The 22,270-nt window shown below is 31.7% G+C and overlaps 1 protein-coding gene and 1 pseudogene across 1 annotated transcript in view; one reads left to right on the plus strand and one right to left on the minus strand.

Annotated features, from left to right (window-relative positions):
* The window catches only part of BRIP1 (BRCA1 interacting protein C-terminal helicase 1), a 167,339-nt gene that overhangs the window by 85,647 nt on the left and 59,422 nt on the right, over positions 1 to 22,270 (minus strand). Inside the window, exons 10-14 of the mRNA XM_011375031.2 lie at positions 18,048 to 18,180; positions 13,772 to 13,926; positions 11,783 to 11,948; positions 11,531 to 11,671; positions 8,519 to 8,680 (exon numbers count right to left, since the gene is read on the minus strand). Of these exons, the coding sequence (XP_011373333.2) occupies positions 8,519 to 8,680; positions 11,531 to 11,671; positions 11,783 to 11,948; positions 13,772 to 13,926; positions 18,048 to 18,180 (757 nt within the window). The remainder of the gene's footprint in view (positions 1 to 8,518; positions 8,681 to 11,530; positions 11,672 to 11,782; positions 11,949 to 13,771; positions 13,927 to 18,047; positions 18,181 to 22,270) is intronic.
* LOC111729432 lies at positions 1,640 to 1,758 on the plus strand (annotated as a pseudogene).

Genomic DNA, 22,270 nt, shown 5'->3' on the forward strand with positions numbered 1-22,270 from the left:
CTGCCTACAAGAGACTCACTTCAGATTAAAAGACACACACAGACTAAAAGGAAGGGGATGGAAAAAGATATTGCCTTGATGGACCTAGAAGGTATGTAAGTCAGACAGAGGAAGATAAACACTATATGATTTCATTTATATGCGGAATCTAAGGAATAAAAAGAACAAACTAATCAAAAACAGACTCACAAAGATAGTGGACAATTTGGTGACAGACAGAGGGAATTGGGGCTGCAGGGCTGGGAAAATAGGGTGAAGAGTTAAAGAAGTACAAATTAGTAGCTGATGGATGGTCATGGGGATGGGGAATCCGGCATAGGGAATGCAGTTAGCATTAATACGTTGTCTAGGTGGAAAGTCAAAGAGGGAGGGAGCAATTGGGGGACGATCGTTTTATGGACTATACAGATGTCTAACCAATGTACTGCATATTTGAAACTAATTTAAATAAGTAAATTTAAAAAAATTTTATATCATGAATTAAAATGCTTTATCAGCAATTTTTTAGATAAACATGTGGTTTTTCTAATTTATCCGGTTGATGTAGTGAATTACAACGGTTGAATTTTGAAGACTGAACTATTATTGGCTTCCCAGGATAAATCCCACTTGGTTATGATACATAATCCTTTTTATATTAATAAATTTAATTTGCCAATTTTATGTTATTGACTTTTAGGCCTCTGTTGATCTTTAGCTTTTTCTTGTCAAATCTTGTTTGGCTTTGGTATCAGTTATGCTTGCCTGATGTGGTGCGAAGTGTTCTCTCTTCCTCTATTTTCTAAGTTTGTGCAGTACTGGTATTTTTCTTGATAGAATTCATCAATGAAGACACCTGAGCCTACACTTTTATTTGTTGAAAGGTTTTAATCATTATTTCAATTTGTTCCACAGATATGTTATTTGAATTACTTGATCTTGTTGAGTCAATTTTGATAATCTGTGTCTTTCAAGAATTTGTCTATTTCATATAAATTGTTTAACTGATTGGCATAATGTTGTTAAAAATATCCTTTAATCATCTTTTTAGTTCAACAGAAACTGTAATGATGTTCCCTTGTAATTTCTAACATTGATCATTTTTCTTCTTTTGTTATTTTGACTGGTTTTGATAGATTTTATTAATTTTATTAATATATTCTAATAATGAATATTTCTCATTTTTCTATTTTATTGATTTTTACTCTTCATTATTTTTTTTCCTCTACTTACTTGGTGTTTATTTCCCTCTTTTTATAGATAAAGTGGAAACTTAAATTATGATTAAGATTTTTTTCTAATAACCATTAAAAGTTACAAGTTTAACTTTAGCTACATTGCATAAATGATATTCTGTCTTTCTATTATCATTCAATTCAAATATTTCAAGAAATTATGGCTAAAAATTTCCTAAATATGATTTTAAAAATGAATTTACAAATCCAAGAAGCTTAATGAAGTTTAGTTAAGACAAATTAAAAGTGACTCACACAAAGACATTTATAATTAAACTGTTAGAAGACAAAGACAAAAGAAAAGCAAGTACGAGAGAAGCAGCTCATCACATATAAAAGATACTCAATAGATCATAAGCTCATTTCTCATCAGAAACCTTGGGAGGCCAGAAGTGATGGGAAAATATATTTAAAGTTTTGAAGAAGTCTATGGCCATGCCACCCTGAACGTACCAAATCTCATTTGATCTCAGAAGCTAAACAGGGTTGGGCCTGGTTAGTACTTGGATGGGAGACAATCTAGGAATACCAGGTGCTGCAGGCGTTAAAAAAAAAAAAAAAGTGTTGAAGAAATAAATTAATGACCAAGAATTCTATATCTGGCCAAACTGTCCCTCACAAATGAGGGATAAATTATGACATACTGAGATAAACAAAAGCTGAGAGAGTTCATTACACTAGACCTGCCCTATAAAAAATGTTAAAGAGTCCTTCATTTTGAAATAAAAGTATACTAGACTTACCAAGAGGGATCACTTTGTAAGTTATATAAATGTCTAACCTTGATGCTGTACACATGAAACCAATATATTACTGAATGCCAACTGTAATTGAAAAAAATTAAAATAACTAAAAATGACAAAAAATAAAAAAAAAGAAATGAAAGGACACTAGACAATAACTTAAAATCATATAATGATATAAAGGTCTCCAATAAAGGTAAATGCATGGGCAAATATGAAGGTATTATTACTGTAATTTCAGTTTGCAACTCTATTTTTAATTTTCCACAGGATTTAAAAGGCAAATGCATAAAAATATATTATAAATCTATGTTATCAGGCACACATGTATAAAGAAATAATTTGTGACATCAGTAATGGGGGGTAGGCCTATTTATAAGTGGAGTTTTTGTACAAAAATAAAGTTGATATCAATTCAAATCAGATTGTTGTAACTTTAGGATATTATAGATAATCCCCATGGTAACTGCAAAGAAAACATCTACAAAATATAAAGAAAAGAAAATGAGAAATAAATTAAAATGTATAACTACAAAAAATCAACCGAACAAAAAAGAAAGCAATGATGAAGAAATGAGGGATACAGAAGTTATAAGATAATTCAAAAACCAAATAACAAAATAGCTGAAGTCTTCTCTTATCATTTATTACTTTAAATATAAATAGATTAAACTCTCCAATCAAAAAGCAGACATGGCAGAACAGACAAAATAAAACATGGTCTAACTACATGTTGACTACAAGAGATTCATTCAGATCTAAACATGTGAAGGTTGAAAGTGAAAGGATGAAAAAAGAAATTCCATGCAAATAGTAACCAAAAGAAAGGTAGGGTGTCATTACTAATATCAAACAAAAGAGACTTTAGGTAAAAAATGGTTACAAAGGGCAAAGGATACCATATATTGATAAAAAGGTCAATTCATGAAGAATATACAATTATAACATATGCGTCAATATCAGAGCCTTGAAATATATGAAGCAAACAATAAGAGTTGAAAAAAGAAACTGACAATTCTACAGTAATAGTTGGAGACTTCGCTAACCCGCTTTCAATAATAAATAGAGATAAGGAAATAGAGGACTTGAACAACACTATAAATCAAATGAACTTAATAGAAATGTATAAAACAACACCCAACAATAGCAGAATATACATTTTTTCCAAATGCACGTGAAACATTTTCCAGAAGAGACCATGTGTTAGTCCATAAAACAATTCCTAATAAATTTTAAAAGATTGTAATCATACAAAAGATCTTTTCTGATCATGTATGAAATAAAACTAGAAATCAATAAAAGGAAATTCATAAACATAAAGAAATTAAGCAACACATTTTTTAAACAATCAATAAGTCAAAGAAGAAATCACAGGAGAAATTAAAAAATACTTAGGGAAATATAAAAATAAAAACACGATATTCCAAAACTTATGGAATGCAAAGAAAGAACTGCTAGGAGGGAAATTTATAGCTGTAATCACACACTTTTTTAAAAAAGATCTCAAATCAATAACCTAATTTTATACCTTGAGGAACTAGAACAAGAAGAGCAAATTAAACCCAAAACTGGCAGAAGGAAGGAATAATAAAGACTACAGAAGAGATAAATGAAATAAGAAATAGAAAACAATAGAGAAAATCAACAAAACCAAAAACTGGTTCTTTGAAAAGATCAAAAAAATTGGCAAACCTTCAGCTAGATTAAGAAAAAAAAGAGAGAGAGAGAAGACTCAAATTATTAAATCCACAGAAGAAAATGGGGAAGTCACTACTAATTTTACAGAAATAAGGATTATGAAAAATATGAATTATAAAAGAACTATGAATTGTATGCCACCAAAATGGATAACCTAGATTAAATGAATGACTTCCTAGAAAAACACAAGCTACAAAAACTGAACCATAAAAAAATAGAAAATCGGAATAGACTTAAAACTAGTAAGGAGATTGAATCAGTAATCAAAAACCTCCAATGAAGAAAATTCCTGAACCAGATGGCTTCATTTGTGAATTCTACCAAACATTAAAAAGAATTCACACCAATCCTACACTAACTCTTCCAAAAAATTGAATAGAGAATACTTACTAACTTATTCTATGAAACTACCCTGATAGCAAAGACCAACAAAGATACTACAGAAGGAAACTACACACCAATATCCCTTATGAATATCAATGCAAAAATCCTCAACAAAATACTACTCACAAAGCAAATTTAGCAACATACTAAAAGGATTATGCACAATGATCAAGTGGGATTTATTCCCAAAATGCAAGAGTAGTTCAACATATGAAAATCAATCAATGTAATACACAACATTAATAGAATTACGGACTTCCTCCTCACCCCAAAAACCTACATGATTATCAATTAATGGAGAAAAAGCATCAATGATATAAAATGATCAATAAACTAGGAATAGAAAGAAACTTTTCAACATGATATAGCAATATATGAAAAACCAAAAGCTAACAACAAACTCAATGGAACCAGGATGCCAGCTTGCACCATTTCTATTCATCACAGTAATGGAAGTTCTATCCAGAGTAATGAGGCAAGAAAGAGAAATAAAAGGCATCCCAATTGGTAAGGAAGAAGTAAAATGATTTCTGTCGGTAGATAAGATCTTATAAATAAAAACTTTAAATATTTTACAAAAAATTCTAGAGATAATAAATTCAGCAAAGTTGAATGAATACGCAAAAATCTATTTCTATTTCCATACAGTGGCAATAAACAATCCAACGAGAAAATTAAGAAAACAATTCCACTTGCAATAGAATTTTAAAAAATACTTAGGGATAAATTTAACCAAGGAGATGAAAGATTTCTACATGGAAACTATTAAACATCATGGAACAAGATTAAAGAAGACATATATAAATGGAAAGACACCTCATGTTCATAGATTGGAAAGCAATATTAGGATAAAGTTATACATCAAAATACAGATTCAATGCAACCCCAATGGCATTCTTTTGCAGAAATAGAAAAACTCATCCTAAAATGCCTAAGGAATCTTGAAAAACTCCAAATAGCCAGAAAAAATTTTGAAAAAGAACAAAGTTGGAGGATTCACACTTACTGATTTCAAAACTTAATGCAAAACTAAAGTAATCGAAACAGTAATGGCATAATGACATATATAAACAAGGGAATAAAGTAGAAAGTCCAGAAATAACCACTTATATGAATGGTCAAGGAGTTTTAAACAAGGATAGCAAGACCATTTAATGGGGAAAGGAGAGTCTTTTCGACAAATGGCACTAGGAAAACTGGATATCCACAAAGACAAAAATGAAGTACATCCATACCTTACACCATATATAAAAATTATCGCAAAATGGATTAAAGATCTAAATGTAACCACTAAATTATTAAAACCTTAGAGAAAACATAGGGGGAAATCTTCATGACATTGTATTTGGCAATGACTTCTTGGTTATGACACCAAAAGCACATATAACCAAAGAAAAATAGATAATTGAAATTCATTAAAATTTAAAACTTTTGTGCATCAAAGGATACTATCAACAGAGTGAAAAGCCAACTCATAGAATGGGAGATAATATTTACAAAGCATATATGTTAAGCACTACAACTCAACAATAACAACAAAAAACCTATTACATATAAGGAAAGGATTTGAATAGACATTTCCCCAAAGAAAATATACAAAGGGACAATAAGCACATCACTAACCATTAGAAGGATGTAAATCAAAACCACAGGGAGATGCCATTTCCTATCCATCAAGATGGCTATTACCCTTAAAATAAAATTTAAAATGTTGTCAAGAATGTAGAGAAAATGAAAATCTTTGTGCATTGATGGTGGGAATCTAAAATTGTATAGTCACTGTGGAAAACACTATGTCAGTTCCTCAAAAAAAGTTATATAGAATTACCATATGACCAAGAAATCCCATTTCTAGGTATATATCCAAAATAATTGAAAGCAGGGGCTCAAGCAGATATTTGTATACCAATGTTCATAGCAGCATTATTCGCAGTAGCCAAAATGTAGAAACAATCCAAGTGACCATCAACTGATAAATGGATAAACAAAATTTGTTGTGTGTATGTGTGTGTGACTGTGTGTGTACAAAATAGAATATTATTCAGCCATAAAAAAGAATGAAATTATGATACATGCTACAACATAGATAAACCTTGAAAATATTATGCTAAGGGAAATAAGCCAAACAAAAAAGTACAAATATTGTATGATTCCACTTACATGAGGTACCTAGAATAGACAAACTCTTAGAGAAAGTAGCACAGAGGATACCAGGGGCTATAGGTAGGGGGTCTTGGGAGTCACTTTCATGGATGCTTAGTTTGTGTTTAGGATATTAAAAAGTTCTAGAGATGGACAGTGGTTATGGTTGCATAAATTACGAACATATTTAATGCCACTAAATTTTACACTTAAAATGGTTAAAATGACAAATGTTATGTTATGCATATTCTATCTAATAAAAAAATAAATATCACAGGAATAAATCAAAGATTCAAGAAGTCTCTGAGGTGTGGAACTGGAAAGCAAGGAGGCATGAGGCAGGCGACTGTTGTTTTTCATTATAATCATTTTATTATTATTTAATGATGTATAAAAATTAATTTGATAACGTTAAACTTTTTAAAGTTTCAAAAAAAAGAAATTACAATGATGATTTCAGTAAGTATAAAACCAAGGAAATTTTTTATATGTATTATAGAGTTAATATACATGCAATATATTAAAAATCTGCAAAAAAGTATATTTAAATGTTGTAGTCTCTATAGTCACCCAATAATCAGTAGTCAATTTCAGCAACTGTAAAATTAATACTGTTATATCTATTCCAAAACAATTAACTTAGGAAGTGACATTCCATTTACATGTAGTTACTTTCCTTCTATCAACTGATATTTCACCTCAATACATTAATAATTAGAATATATTTTATTTTAAACTACTGAAACTGGCTAATGAAAATTATATCGTTTGAGAACACTAGTACCAGAAAGTTTGGTGTGTTGTTCAACAAACAAAAGTTCCACTGTAACTTTTTTGTTGACAATTATGTTATTTTCCATTTAAATTACTTTAGATTAGATTTGCTTCTCCTCTATATATACCAAGAAAAAAAAAATACTAAACTGCTTCCTGATATATAAAGAATCATTCTTACCATGTCTTTGAAGCCTAGCAAAAAATGAAATTACTCATTTACTCAACTGGGCATTTATTTCCTGGCTCGCTTTTTATGACTGTGATTAGAAAATATAAAAAGGTTTTATTAATGTGTTGAGATTTTGTTTTACTTTAGTTCCAGGCTTAATTATTAGTTTTCTTTAATATAACTATATGGTATAGATGTTCACACTCTGAAATAAATAATGCTTTCTATTAAGAATTTTTAAGATGTTTATGTCCGCTTATTTTTAGAAATCCCTATAAAAAATCTGATTAAATTTCTTCTAAAAGCAATTCCTTCAATTTATCTACAGGAGGACTAATTTACTGCATCTCTGGCTAACAAAGTATGTGTCTTAGCTGCAATACCCCAGAGTGGGTAGTTTATAAACAACAGAATTTTATTGCTTACAGTTCTGGGTGCTGGAAAGGCCAAGATCAAGGTACCAGTGTGGTCATACTTTCTGAGAGACCTCTTTCTGATTCATAGCTGGCACCTTCTCACTGTGTCCTCACAAGGTAGAAGGTGCAAGGAATCCCTCTGCAACCTCTTTTATAAGACACTAATCTTACTTATGAGAATTCTATTCTCATGACTTAAGCACCTCCCAAAGGTCCCACTTCCTAACCATCATCATCTTTGCAGGTTAGGATTTCAATATATGAAATTTTGTAGGGTCATATTCAGACTATAGCAATATGCACATAGATGGAAAGACAGTAAGAAAGCCAAAAGTATCAACATTGTCATTCCAATATATTACTTATACTACTATCTTTACAGATATAACTTCTTATGAAAAAAGAAATTGAAATACCACTTCTCTACATTGAATTTAGCTTAGATTTTGAAAAATATATCACTCAAGAATTATATGTGGTTTTAATGCTTTGAATATTAGAAGGACCAAAATATACTATTGACTGAATTCAACTCAAGAAAATATTACTAAAAAATCAGAGTGAGTCTAAAAACAAGAAAAATCCTTTCTTCTAGCCTGAAACATAAAGTAAAAAGAAGGGTAACAAAGAAAGTTTGACTTTAGATTAAGATTACTGAAACTTTTGAAAGCGTAATTTATGAAAGTGAAATAGGATGTTCTTTCCCTTCAACTATGAAAACATCAAGCTGCCCTAAGAATAAAAAGCCCATACATATCAATAGTCCTCTTATGTAACTAACATTGCTTGAAGACTTAGTCTTTTAAATTTTCAAGTAAAACAGAGAACAATCAAGCAGTGTCTTAATCAATAAATAAGTACAACAATATATGATGTTTAAAAACTATAATTCCCCTGTTGCTTCTGACCCTGGGAAGCTTATCATGGTAATCCCACATGATTTTTTAAAGGCAAATGAAACAATTATTCCCTTACCTTGTAAGATGGCAAGAAACACAAAATTCCTTGGCTTACAGTCTGGCACACAGATAACAAAAGTGCTCCTACTTCATCTTGGAATGCAAATGTTTCTGTGTGCTGGAAAGTAGCACAGAGATTCTGACCCTTGGGGCCTGATCCAATGGTGCCAACCCAAACCTAGAATATAAATATGTCTGTATTAGAGTTATGACTAAACTAGGCAGGCAAATTAGCATTATTTATGTATACGTCAAAAGAAGATCAAGAAACAAGTTTAAAGAACATTTATTCAAAAATCGTTGGCTTTTTCTGTTACCTTTATATAATTATACATATATTTAATTTATAGAAGTTTTACTTTTAGGTAGACCACTGAATTCTCTTAATGAAAGCAAAATGGATTTTACTTATCTATTTCCTAAATAGCTTTGTAAGATTAAGCATGTAACAAAATTCTGTTGGAGGATATGAATAAACGAAATGAATAAATCAGAAATGATTCCCAAATATTAGAGGTGAGGGCTGGTATGATCTGCTATATGTAAGTTTCTAAGACTCAACTATGACAAACTACAGTTTCACAATTCACTGTTACTCAGAGATCTACAGTCATAAAAAATCAGACCCACCAAATTTTATAGTTCTGTGGAATTCTTCTACACTCATACAGATTCAAGCCTTAGTGTAGCTAATTTGACTAAGAGAAAGAACAAACTTTATCAGTAATCTACAGACAATACAAATACTTCAGATTGTAAAAAAAAATAGTAATAGTCCTATATTTTGAAATGATATATGAGACTGAAGTATATTTTGCAAGTTGACATCTGATAGATACCAGTTTAACCAACTTTTACTTAAATAGTCAACTAGTAATAAGACAAACTGTTAGGTGTTTCCTGATATGATGCAATGAGAAGTAACAATACCAACTGTATAGTATTCTTACCAAATTGTTAACCTGAATCTTATCATGAGGAAACAATCAGATAAATCCAAATTATAAAACATTCCTCAAGATAACTGGTGACTTGAATTCTTTAAAAAATGTCATGAAAGACAAAAACAGGGCAAGAAAACTATTTTAAAGACTAAAGAGACATGAAAACCAAACATAATATATAATACTTGTCTGGATCCTAGATCAAAAATAAGAAAAATAAATAGGTTAAAAGACATTTTGGGAATAAATGAAGATACATAAATATTACTCTACTGTATTAATACTGAATTTCTTGGGTATGACCACATGTATATATATATTATATAGTATACACATGTGTAATGGAATTTTTAACATTTTGCAATATTCCTCCTCTCTCTCATATATATATATATATATATATATATATATATATATATATATACGCAAAATATTAACAACTGATGAACCTAGGTGAGGGGTATAAGATGTTTTCTATATTAATACTATTTTTTCTTCTTTCCTGAAGTTTATAGTTTTTTAAAATAAAAAGTTAGGGGAACTGAATGAACGGACAAACGAAATGTGCTATATACATACATACAATAAAATATTATTCAGTATTAAAAAGGAAGGAAATCCTCATTATGTTAAAACATGAATGAACCTCGAAAAGACACCATACTAAGTGAAATAAGCTAATCACAAAAAGGAAAATACCTTATGTTTCCACTTCTATGAGGTATCGTATCTAGAATAGTCAAATTCATAGTAACAGAAAGCAGAATGGTAGTTACCAGGGGCTAGGAGGAGCAGGAAATGAAGAATCATTGTTTAATGAGTATAGAACTTCAGATTTGCAGGATAAAAAAGTTCTAGAGATTGGTTGAACAACTATGTGGATGTATTTAACAAGACTGAACTGTACACTTAAAATGGTTACAATAGTATATTTTATGTTATGTGTATTTTATCACAGTTAAAATTAAAAAATAAATTTTTAAAAAGCTGGAGGAAAATATTATAGTACAATGTAATTCAGCTGAATAACTAGCATTATTATTATCATAATTCAGTGACATTACAGGTGAAATGAGCTTTTATGCACTAGATTGAGAACACAGAGCCTATAATAACATTCTCATGAGAAAATATATGCTGAATCTACCAATACCTTCCCATATTTACTTGAGCCTTTAAAGAAAGCAACTTTAAAAAGTGGAACGTGTATTTTTCCTGCACTATTGTTTATAGCAATGTTTCTAAACAGGAGCACTCTGGCATTTTGAAAAGCACACTTCTTAGTTATATAGCAGCTTAGCATTCAAGGCTCTTACCTACTAAATGCCAGTATTATGTCCAAACTCACTGTAAGAAAGAAAAATGTCCCCACAAATATACCCTGGTTGAAAATTGCAGCTTTAAAAAGAACTAGAATCATGTAAGGCACATAAGTGATGTTAAGCTTGTAGCTCACTGCTTTAAATTATTTACAAAAACAAAAAACAAAACAGAAAGTAGATTGACAAATGACAATTAAAACATTCCTAGGAAAATCAAAATAACATTTATATGGTATTGTTATAAAAAATTACAATTTTAAGGCATAGGACTCATAAGAATACTTCTAATTAATTTCAGATATTCAAACATGTGCTAAACATTTGCAAACTAATGCCAGAAATGAATCTCAGTGCAGTAGAACGGAGACATGAAGAGAAGAATAAGGATACACCATAGTCTAACAGAAAAGAGAAACACATAAACAAATAATTATACCATAGGAACTATGTTAAAGAAGCTGAATTTTGTTTTGTTTTCATTTTCATTAAAAAACACTAAAATTTATTTAATGAGGAAATTGTAATATAGTCTTTGCATCCAAAGTGTATATTTTTACTCACTGGGTTGAAGAAATGAATTTATTAGTATTTCTTTTTGTTGACATTATCAAGTAGCTGACACATTTTCTTTGATTCTAAGACTGAAATATTAAATTTCCTATCAGGATCTGTTTACCAGTACTTCAGGTCCCTTCCAATTTGCTTATGAGGAATTATATTGAGGTAAAAAGACTAAAAACCTTCAAAAAAAATAATCCTAACCTGTGAGTTATTAATGACATGATTGGCCTCCAGCTGGATAGTAAATGTAACACCAAGTTCTGATGAAAAGGATTTCATCGGTGATAATGTCCCAGATGTCAAAACAATTGTCCACACTTTGCCATTAATATCCGAAAAGGCCTAAACGGAAACATTAGACATTAAAATCATCTTTAAAAGAGTCAAACACATTTATTTCACTGTTTGTATTGAGTTAGAAGACAGAATTTTCATACATAACAATAAGCTTACCACGGCTGGATTTAAGCACCAAAAGTTTAGCACATGAACTGCAGTTTTCTGTCGTAAACATTTCTTATTTTTTGGTAGAACCAAGAACCCGTTTTTATCTAATACATCAGTCTGATTTATCCAAGAGTAAGTCTGTTGAATAGCAACTTTATAATCATCCGCAAACCTAAGTGAAAGTAAAATGGTAATTAAATGGCAAAACTTTATACAACATATAATGTTCCAGCTACATACAATATAAAAACTAATTACATTAAAACTAAATTGGGAGTCTTGGGATCTTTCCACTTAAAGATTACATTTTCCCCACAAACAACACCCACCACTAATTAAATTCAGTTATTCTCATAGAAAATAAGCCATTAAATCTTAGAAGCAACCCCCTCTTAAAGATTAGACATCATCTAACCATCCACCCTTTACCACTTCACATCCCTATGTTCAAACATTACGTAAATCAAGGCAGAGACAGAATTAAAATCCAGGTTTCCTAACTCCTAGTCCAGAGTTCCTTGCACTCTGTTATATAATTAGTTACAAAATAATAAGATTAAGATTATTGTTAAAGAAACTAAAAAGTGGTTTATACATCTTTATTATATGAGAAAAAAACAATTTTTACTGAAAGTTTAAAAAGTTTAGAAAGCTAATTATAAAAATTTTAAGTTCCTTTAAAATCTAGGTCTCAGTCTTCATCTATTTTTCACGAAGGTACTAAACCAGATGATTTTTGTAATCCCATTATTTTATAATTTCTTTCAAAAAGAGGCTATAAATGACTAGGCTTAAACAGAATAAAATGTGGTATTCTCTACCATGTCTTCACAATATTGACAGTTAATTTCGCCCTTAGAGACATCAGATCTCAAAGTTCAAGCCAAGAACTGTACAATCTGCAGAGAGATGTTGTAAAAATACTAAGAGCTAAAAACTACAAAACGCTTAGAAGAAAACATAGAAAAACATCTTCATGACATCAGATTTAGCCATGATTCTTGGATATACTGAAAACAAAAGTCACAAAAGAAAAAGTAGATAAACTGCACTTCAACAAAACTTAAAAACTTTTATGTATCAAAAGACCATCAAGAGTTAGAAGACAACCCACAGAATGAGAGAAAATATTTGTAAAGCATATATCTGATACGGGATTAATATATAGAATATATAAATAACTATACAACTCAACAAAACAACAAAAAGCCCAATTCTAAAATAGACAAAGGGTTGAATAGATATTTCTCCAATAAAAATAAACAAATGAACAATAAGCACATGATAAGATGCTCAACATCTCTAGCCATTAGGAAAACATAAATCAAATTCCACTTATCAGAGGCTATGAAGAGAGGGAAATTGAAAATATTTGGGAAATACTGTTTCATGGGAATAGAGCTCCTGTTTGAGATGATGAAAAAGTTCTGCAAATGAACAGTGGAGATGGTTGCACAACAACGTGAATCTATTTAATGATACTGCAATGGTACACTTAAAAATGGTTAAAATGATAAATTTTGCTATGTATATATTACCACAATTAAAAGAAACACTAAAAAAAAGCACTGGAACTAGGTAACACTGTAACTTAACAAGGGGTAGAGTGTAGGAAGTTGATTGTTTTTCATTTTCTACATTTCACTAAACAGAGGCTTTATGCAGTAAGAAAAAAACTTTCCAATACTGGAAGAAATGTGTCTAAAATACACTTAAGAGAAAACTTAAATGCTCAAGTTTAGTCTTAAAGAACTATAAATTTAATGCTGAATTAATTAAATGTATTTATTTACTGATTTCAATATTCGTTTTCATTAATAAAGACTAATTGCAATTAACCTGAGTCTGTGCCAATAAGCAGGAGCAATATTTATACCACTTATTTATGATTATCCTATATACTCATACAAAATTAGAATGCATTAAACACATGCTAACACCCAATAAGGCTAATATGTTTAAGAGGAGAAATATAGATCAGATATCTTCACTTACCTGCCATTTTGCCTAAAAAGATAGTCAAGGACCATAAAAAGCCCTTTGAGCATTATCTGAGTTGAAGCACTAATAATAGGTACTTCTCTTGCCTCCTCTTTCCCATGAATTGATGAAATTTTTTCTTCTTTTTGAAGGACAGCAGAAAAATGTCCCTATAAGAAATCACCATATTACATATACCAGGGAAGGTGAGGCAGGTAAACAAACTTCTCAAAACTCTAATAAAACCCAAATAAAATACACATTGAAAATTTAGGCAAACATTTATTAATACACACATGCTAACAATATGCTTTAGATTCCCACATATTCCCAAATTCTCTTCAGAGTCAAAGACACTTTAATAAAGTTATACATTTAGGAGGTTCATTACTTCTACAGACAATTAGGGTATTATTTAGTGCCCTTCATAAGTAATAAGCTATATAAAAATGTACCTACCAAGTGGTTTCTCCAAGGAGCTTAAGAGAGTTGATATGTCGCCTAAATACCTGAATTATTTCCAGAGTACTCTGATGTTGAGAATAATGTATTACAAGAAAAATTAAAAGAATGATTCAAGGGAACAATACATGCTAAATACAAAAAGGATGCTAACTGGCTCATTAGTTTTTATGTGGCTCCTAAGTTTTAATACAGATGGAATTGTGGACATTAAAACAAAATTATTAAAAAAAAAAAGTATGCTTTCTCACATTGTGAAAGAGAAAACTCTGAATATTGAAGCAATAAAAAATACTGGTGACAATTCTGATGTTTGACAATAAAATATGTGTTCAATAAAAATAAAATGAGGAAACAGTTAAGATAAATAAAACAGATCAATTTTAATATTCAGATATATTGTGAAATAACACACATCCATAGCAACAAATAATTAACATTTAGAATATATAAAGGAAATGATCAGAGACATAAACAAAGATATATTTTCAAGAATGTTCACGTCAGAATTGTTTCTTATTCTGGGAAAACTGGCAACAATCTATATTTAAAATGCCAGATTAATCAAACAATTTAGAATATGTGCACTCACAAAAACACTACACTGTAACTAAAAATCATTGAAATATATTTCAATATAGAAAAGTACTCATAATGTATTGTTAAATAAAAAGAAGCTAAAAAATTTTATCATATCAGATATAAATTTGTTAAGCAAATACATGCAGAGAAGTAAGCACAGGTAGATATAAATGCAAAAATTAATAATGATCACCTTTGAGTTTTTTTTCTTTTGTGCTTTTCAGTATTTTCCAAGTTTTTTCTTTGACATATATTTTATTTGTATATTTTTATTAAACCATAATATACACAGTGCATGAATCTTGAGTGTATAACCCACTAAACACACACATCCATATAACCAGCACTCAATCAGGATACAAAACATTCCTTGAATCCTAGATGGTTCTCTTCTGCCCATTCTCAGACCAACGTGCTCCTTACCCCTAAACAGGGTTACCAGTATTCTGACTTCTATTAGTATAATTATGTATATCTGTTCTTAAATTTCACAAAAAATGAAATCATACAGTTTGTAGTCTTTTGTGTCTGGTTCCTTTCACTCAACATTATGTTTGTAAGATTCATTCCTATGGTTGTGATGGCAGTAGTTCATTTTTTTAATTGCTGTGTACTATTTTACTAGATGAATATCCCGCAATTTATCCGTTTTACTGCTCATATGAATAACCTTTAAAATGCAAAAAGTCTACGCAAAAAAATCATAAAAAGATTACAATATGGAAAAATACTTATGATATTACATGGCATCTTTTAACTGTAGGGCAAAAACTATAAGTATAGTTTGATTAAAATATATTTTTAATACTCACAAGCCCAGAATGCACATGATCATTTTAGCAATAGTTATATTTTGGAGTTCAAAAACCTCTTTAAATCTATATGAGAAAAACCATAAAACACTGATTTAAAAAGTCAGAGAATCTAAATAAATGGAGAGATATTCCATGTTCATGAATAGGAAGACAATATTGTCCAGATGTCGGTTCTTCCCAGCTTGATCTATAGTTTTAATGCAATCCCAATCAAAATCCAAGCAAGTTACTTCGTAAATATTGACAAACTGATACAAGCTTATATGGAAAGATAAAAGACCCAGAATAGCCAATACAATGGTACTGGTGAAGGAACAGACAAACAGATCAGTGGAAAAGAACGATGTCCCAGAAACAGATCTACATAAATATTGTCAACTGATCTTTGACAAAGGAGCAAAGGCAATAAAATGAAGCAAAATGAGTCTCTTCAACAAATGGTGTTGAAATAACTGGATGTCCACATACAAAGAAATGAATTCAGACAAAGACCTTCACAAAAATTAACTTAAAATGGATCACAGACCTAAATGTAAAACACAAAGCTAAAACTTCTAGAAGAAAAGACAGAAGAAAATCTAGGTGACCTTGGGTTTGGTGATGAGTTTTTAGAGGTAACACTAAAGGCATGATTCATCAAAAAAAACAACAATAACAACAACAACAAAAAACTGATAAGTTGAACTTTATTAAAAGTAAAAACTTATGCTCTATGAAAGATGCTGTTAATATAATGAAAAGACAAGCCACAGGCTGGGAGAATATATTTGCAAACACACATCTCATGAAGGACTTATATACAAAATATACAGAGAACTCTTAAAACTCAACAATAAGAAAACAGACAACCCAATTGAAAGGTAGGCAAAAGATCTGAAGAGACAAACACCTCGCCAAATAAAATATGTAGATAGCAAATAAGCATGTGAAAAGATACTCCAAATCATATGTCATTAGGGAATTGTAAAACAACATTGAGATACCATTACGCATCTATTAGAATGGCTAACATTCAAAGCACTGACAACACAAAATGTTGGCAATAATATCGAACAACAGAAACTCTCATTTACTGATGCTGGGATGTAAAGTGGTACAACCACTTTGGTACAGCCACTTTGCAGTTTCTTGCAAAGCTAAACATAGTCTTAGATATACATATAATCCAACAAACGTACTCCTAAATATTTACCTAAATGAGAAGACAGCATGTTCACACAAAAACATGCGCACAATGTTTATAGCAGCTCTATTTATAATTGCCAAAACTCATAAACTACCAATATGTCCTTCAATAGGTGAATGGGTAAACAACTGTGTTGCATACATACAGTGACTATTGTTCAGCAATAAAAAGAAACGAGATATCAAGCCACGAAAAGGCATAGAAGAACCTTAGATGCACACTGCTAAGTAAAAGAAACCAGTCTATAAAGGCACACACTGCATGAGTTCAACTATGTGATATTGTGGAAAAGGAAAAAATATGAGGTCGGTAAAAAAAAAAAAAATTTAATGGTTACCAGGGGTTTAGCAAGGGAAATGAAGTGCAGTGAAGGAATGAATAAGTGCAAAGATTTTTAAGGCAGTGAAAAATTCTGTATGATATTGTATTGGTAGATACATGACTTTATATTTTTATCGAAATTCACAGACCTGTACAACACAAAGAATGAACCTTAATGTAAACTATGGGCTTTAATTAACAATAATATAACGATATGGGTTCAACTGTAATAAATGCACTATACTATTGCATGATGTTAATAATAGGAGAAACTGTAGTATCTGTGTGAGTGTGTAAGTGTATGGCTGGGGGTGGTAGTATTTAAATATTCTGTCCTTTCTGCTAAATTTTTCCGTAAATCTAAAATGACCACTCTAAAAAGTAGTCTTTTAATCTAAATAAATAATTACAAACAAAAAAGAAAAATATTCTCATCTGGAAAAGAAATCTCTTTGAGAATAAATGTCATGAAACTTCTATCCAGAAAAATGTACAAAAGTACATACTTATAAGATTTTGCATACAATTTCATAATGTTCACAGTATCCTATAGCCCATTCAAGATCTCTACCCACCCAGGTTTATAACCTCTAAATTAAAGAGAACAAAATAAGAATTTCTTATCTTTTTATTTTACCAATTTTTAACTTTTTAACTGACAAAGTAAATTTACAACCTAAAAATACTGACTTCTTTTAGTTTTGAACAAGCAATTAATTCCTTTAAGCCTTATTTCCTTCAAACTAAATCATGCTTTTTCATCCATAATTTATGTCATCACACTTAAAGATTATCAAACTTAGATAATAAAATTTAAAACAATGAAATTGCTATATATATTTTTTACCATGAATTAACTTATTCATTATTAAGTCATTTCTAATTCAGTAAATGAATTTCACAGGTGGGAAAAAAAAAATCTTACCTGCAAAATGGGAAAAGTAGCTGTGGTAATGCCCATTTTTTGTAAATTTAAGAGCATTTCACTTCCACTCCATATTTTACATGATGATTCATAATCCCGTTCCACGAGATGTTCAGAGTTTGCTTCTAACCAACTGGAACAAAATAAAACAATTCTATCAACTATTATCACCTATTTCAACAGAACAAGACCTGAGGTACAGTTAATCTATATTCCTTAAAGCTCTTAGGACACAAATGTGGATTAAGACATCTTTTTAAAAGCATGAAAATCTCAATTGCAAAATAAACATTTATACAGATAAAAGGTTTTGTTTGTTTGTTTTCAGAAAAGAGAAACATACATATGGTTTCCCAGCTGTGTTTTGTGGATCCACACTGCTTTACTTGACAGTCTCTCCAACTAAGAGCCATGTCTTAAGAAGAGTTTATCCCAAATGCACATGAAAGGAAATAAAGAAGCTTCGCTCAAACTGTCTTGTGACCACATTAAAGTTGAGACGAGCATAGGAGGAAAACAAATGGCATAGACAGAGGCTCTGTTCATCCCTCTGGTAACCAAATAAAATTTGTGACGGAAACAAGGAGCAGCAGGAAGGAAAAATCACCTGATATCTAGATGAACAAGCCATACAACTAGGGAGAAATCCAAGAAATCACCTTGCAATGGCAGAAGGTAGGACAGAGCGAGGACGTGAGGCTGCCCAGTCTCTAGAGGCTGAGTGACATAGAGGCTGCGGCAGTAGCAGCAGCATTGGCAGACGCCTCTTAATGGGGCTGTGCCTGGGAGCAGATTTTCACAGAGACGGATCTGCTCGCTCTGAGCACCAGTGCCAATTCTGCTGCACGCAGGGAGCACCAGAGACTTACAGGGAGACATTGCCAGAGTGAGGGCTGAGGTGAAACTTGCTCTGTACAGAAGTGCTGGCGGTATCCATTGTCCCCTGTTGAGTCCTACCCCCTAGCAGTGCGCTGGACACAGCGCCGCCATAGCTGTGATGTCACCAAACTGGATAACAGAGGTCGCTCTGCCCAGAGGATTCCCTGAAACTCTACCGCCCCCAACTTGCAGTCCCACCCAAGCCACATTCAGTTGTGTTCTTGGCAATTCTTGTCCCACTTGCAGAGCAGCGCCAAGACACACACTGGTGGCAGCTGACCTCAGTTTCTGGTGGGGCTTCTTGAGGCAACTATAAGCACAGCATCTGCTGAATCTTAACAGGTGGCCCCGGAAGGGCACAGGCTGAGGCTAAATTTGGCCTGCAGCTGAACCCCTTAGGACTGTGCCACTGGACACCTACCACACAAAGCCACACTAATAAGACCAGAAGACTTAAGAGTTTCACTTAATATATACATACATATATATACACACACATATATATATGTGTGTGTGTGTATATACACACACACACACACACACACACACACACACACACACATGTATGTATGTATATATAAACAGACACAGAAAGGCAGTCAAAATGAGAATATAAGGAAACAGAAACCATATGAGAGAACAGAACAGAGATCCAGGAATAATGCAGTCAAGTAATCTAACAGATGCAGAATTGGAAACACTGGTTATAAAGATGCTCAATGAACTTAGGAGAAGAGTAGATGAACTCAGTGAGGACTTTAACAAAAAGACACAAAACATAAAAATGGAAATGGAAATTATAAAAGGGAACCAGTCAGAAATGAAGAACACATTATCTGAGATGAAGAGTTTATTAGAGGGAATCAACAGAGTGGAGGAAGAAGAGGATCGAAACACTGATAAAGAGGATGGGAAAGCTAAAGACACCAAACCAGAACGGCAAGAAAAAAGGAACCAAAAATAAAATAATAATATAAGGGGCCTTATTAAGGGCCAAAATTAAGGTTAACAATGTCCGTGTCATCGGGGTACCTGAAGAGGGAGAACAAGAAATTGAAGAGCTACTCGAAGAAATAATGATAGAAAACTTCCCTAACCTGGTGAAGGAAATAGACATACAACCCCAGGAAGCTCAGACAGTCCCCCAAAAAATGAACTCAAAGTCCACACCAAGACACATCATAATTAAAATGCTGAACGTTAAATACAAAGAGAGAATCTTAAAAGCAGCAAGAGAAAAGCAATTAGTTACCTACAAGGAAGCTCCCATAAGACTGGTAGCTGATTTCTCAAAAGAAACTTTGCATGCAGAAGGGCTTGGCACCAAATATTTGACGTGTTGAAAAACCCGGGATCTACAACCAAGAATATTTTATCCAGCAAAGCTATCATTTAGATTTGAAGGAAAGACAAAGAGCTTCCCAGACAAAAATAAGCAAAAAGAATTCATCAACACCAAGCCAGTATTACAGGAATTCTTGGAGAGACTTAAGAAGAAAAAAACATGTTATCAAAATCATGAATAAAGAATGGTAATAACTACATTTTTATCAACAAGTACCTCAAATGGAAGAGTTAAGTGCTCCAACCAAAAGATAAGGAAGCTGAATGGGTAAGAAAACAAGACCCCTACATATGCTGCCTACAAGAGACTCACTTCAGATTAAAAGACACACAGACTAAAAGGAAGAGGATGGAAAAAATATTGCCTTGATGGACCTAGAGGGTATTGCGCTGAATGAAGTAAGTGAGATAAAGACAAATACCACATTATTTCACATACATGTGGAATCTAAAGAACAAAATAAACAATAACAACAACAAAAACAGAAGCAAATTCGTCGATAGACTATTTTGAGGGCTACTAGATGGGGGGCTTTGGGGAGTTGGTGAGAAAGGGCAAATGAATTAAGAAGTACAAATGGATAGTTACAAAATAGTCATGGAGATATAAAGTGTAGCATAAGGGAAATAGTCAATAATGTAATAGGTATGTAAGGGGGAAGAAGGGTACCTGATTTAGTGGGGTGACCACTTTGTGAGTTACATAGATTTCTAATCACTATGCTGTACAACTGAAACTAATATATTATTGTGTGCCAACTGTAACTGAAAAAAAACCTCACTGAATTGTACAGTGTAAATATGAGCAACTAATTGTCTATTATACTTCAATAAAGTTGGGGGAAAATAAAACTATCCCATCCCCATTCTAAAAAAAATACTTAAAGTATTACATTAACACAAAAAATAGAATTACTAGAAAAATATATTAAAAATTCATTAATGTTTTATATATGTATATATTCAATAAGTACTTAAATGCCTATTATTATGCCAGATACAGCACTAGGTAGTAGAAATAAAGCAGTAAATAGACAAGGTCTTTATTCTCATAGAAATTACATGCCACTAAAGGGAGAAAGAAATAAACTTAGGAACAAAAACATGAAAAAGAAAGTATCAGGTAGTAATGAGCGCTATGATGAAACTAAATTGGGTTAATGTAATCTAACTGCTACTTTAATTTGAATGTCAAAAAAACTCTAAAGTGACATTTATTCTAACAATAGAAGGCAAAATGTACCCAATCATGGGAGAATCAGAAAGAATTGTGCAAAGATCCTGAGGTTAGTTAACAAATTTTGCTGATTTAAGGGCCTGAAAGAAAGCCAAAATAGTTGCAACACAATGGGCAAAAAGGAATAATGGTATAAACAATGTTAGAGTGATAAGCAAGAATCAGATCATGTTAAGCCAGGATAAGAAATTAAGATTCTATTCGAAGTGCAATGAGAAAGATTTAAATGTAAGATTTTATATAAGAGATACCATCTATTTCAAGTATTTGAAAAATAATTCCAGCTTCAAAGCCTGAATGGGTTGTAGGAGAAAGGCAAGAGTGAAAGCAGGAGACAGTTACAATATTCTAATTGAGAGATGATTGTGTGATGATAAATATGAGATTGAAGGATTTGGAATATACTGTGCAGATAGCATTTACAAAACCTACTGATAAGTTGAATGAGGTAGGGCACTAATCAGGAATAATACTTAGATTTTTGATTTGAGGAACTGGTTGGTACTGGGGCAGATGGCGGGTATTGGTAGAGAATGGAGTTTTATTTTGGAAAGTTGAAATTCGATAATCAAACAGATATAAAGTATAGTTGGATATATGAAAATAGCATTCCAGGGAGAGGTTGGGGCTAGAACACAGATTCAGGCCTCACTAGTACTGTTATGATACTACTGGGTTATGTATCTGAGGGAAGTGCAGAGTTAGAAATGAAATGAGGTCCCAGGACCAAGTCCTGAGGCACTTCAAAATTTAGACATCAAAC

Source organism: Pteropus vampyrus, unplaced genomic scaffold (assembly GCF_000151845.1).
Source record: "Pteropus vampyrus isolate Shadow unplaced genomic scaffold, Pvam_2.0 Scaffold261, whole genome shotgun sequence".
NCBI lineage: Eukaryota > Metazoa > Chordata > Mammalia > Chiroptera > Pteropodidae > Pteropus > Pteropus vampyrus.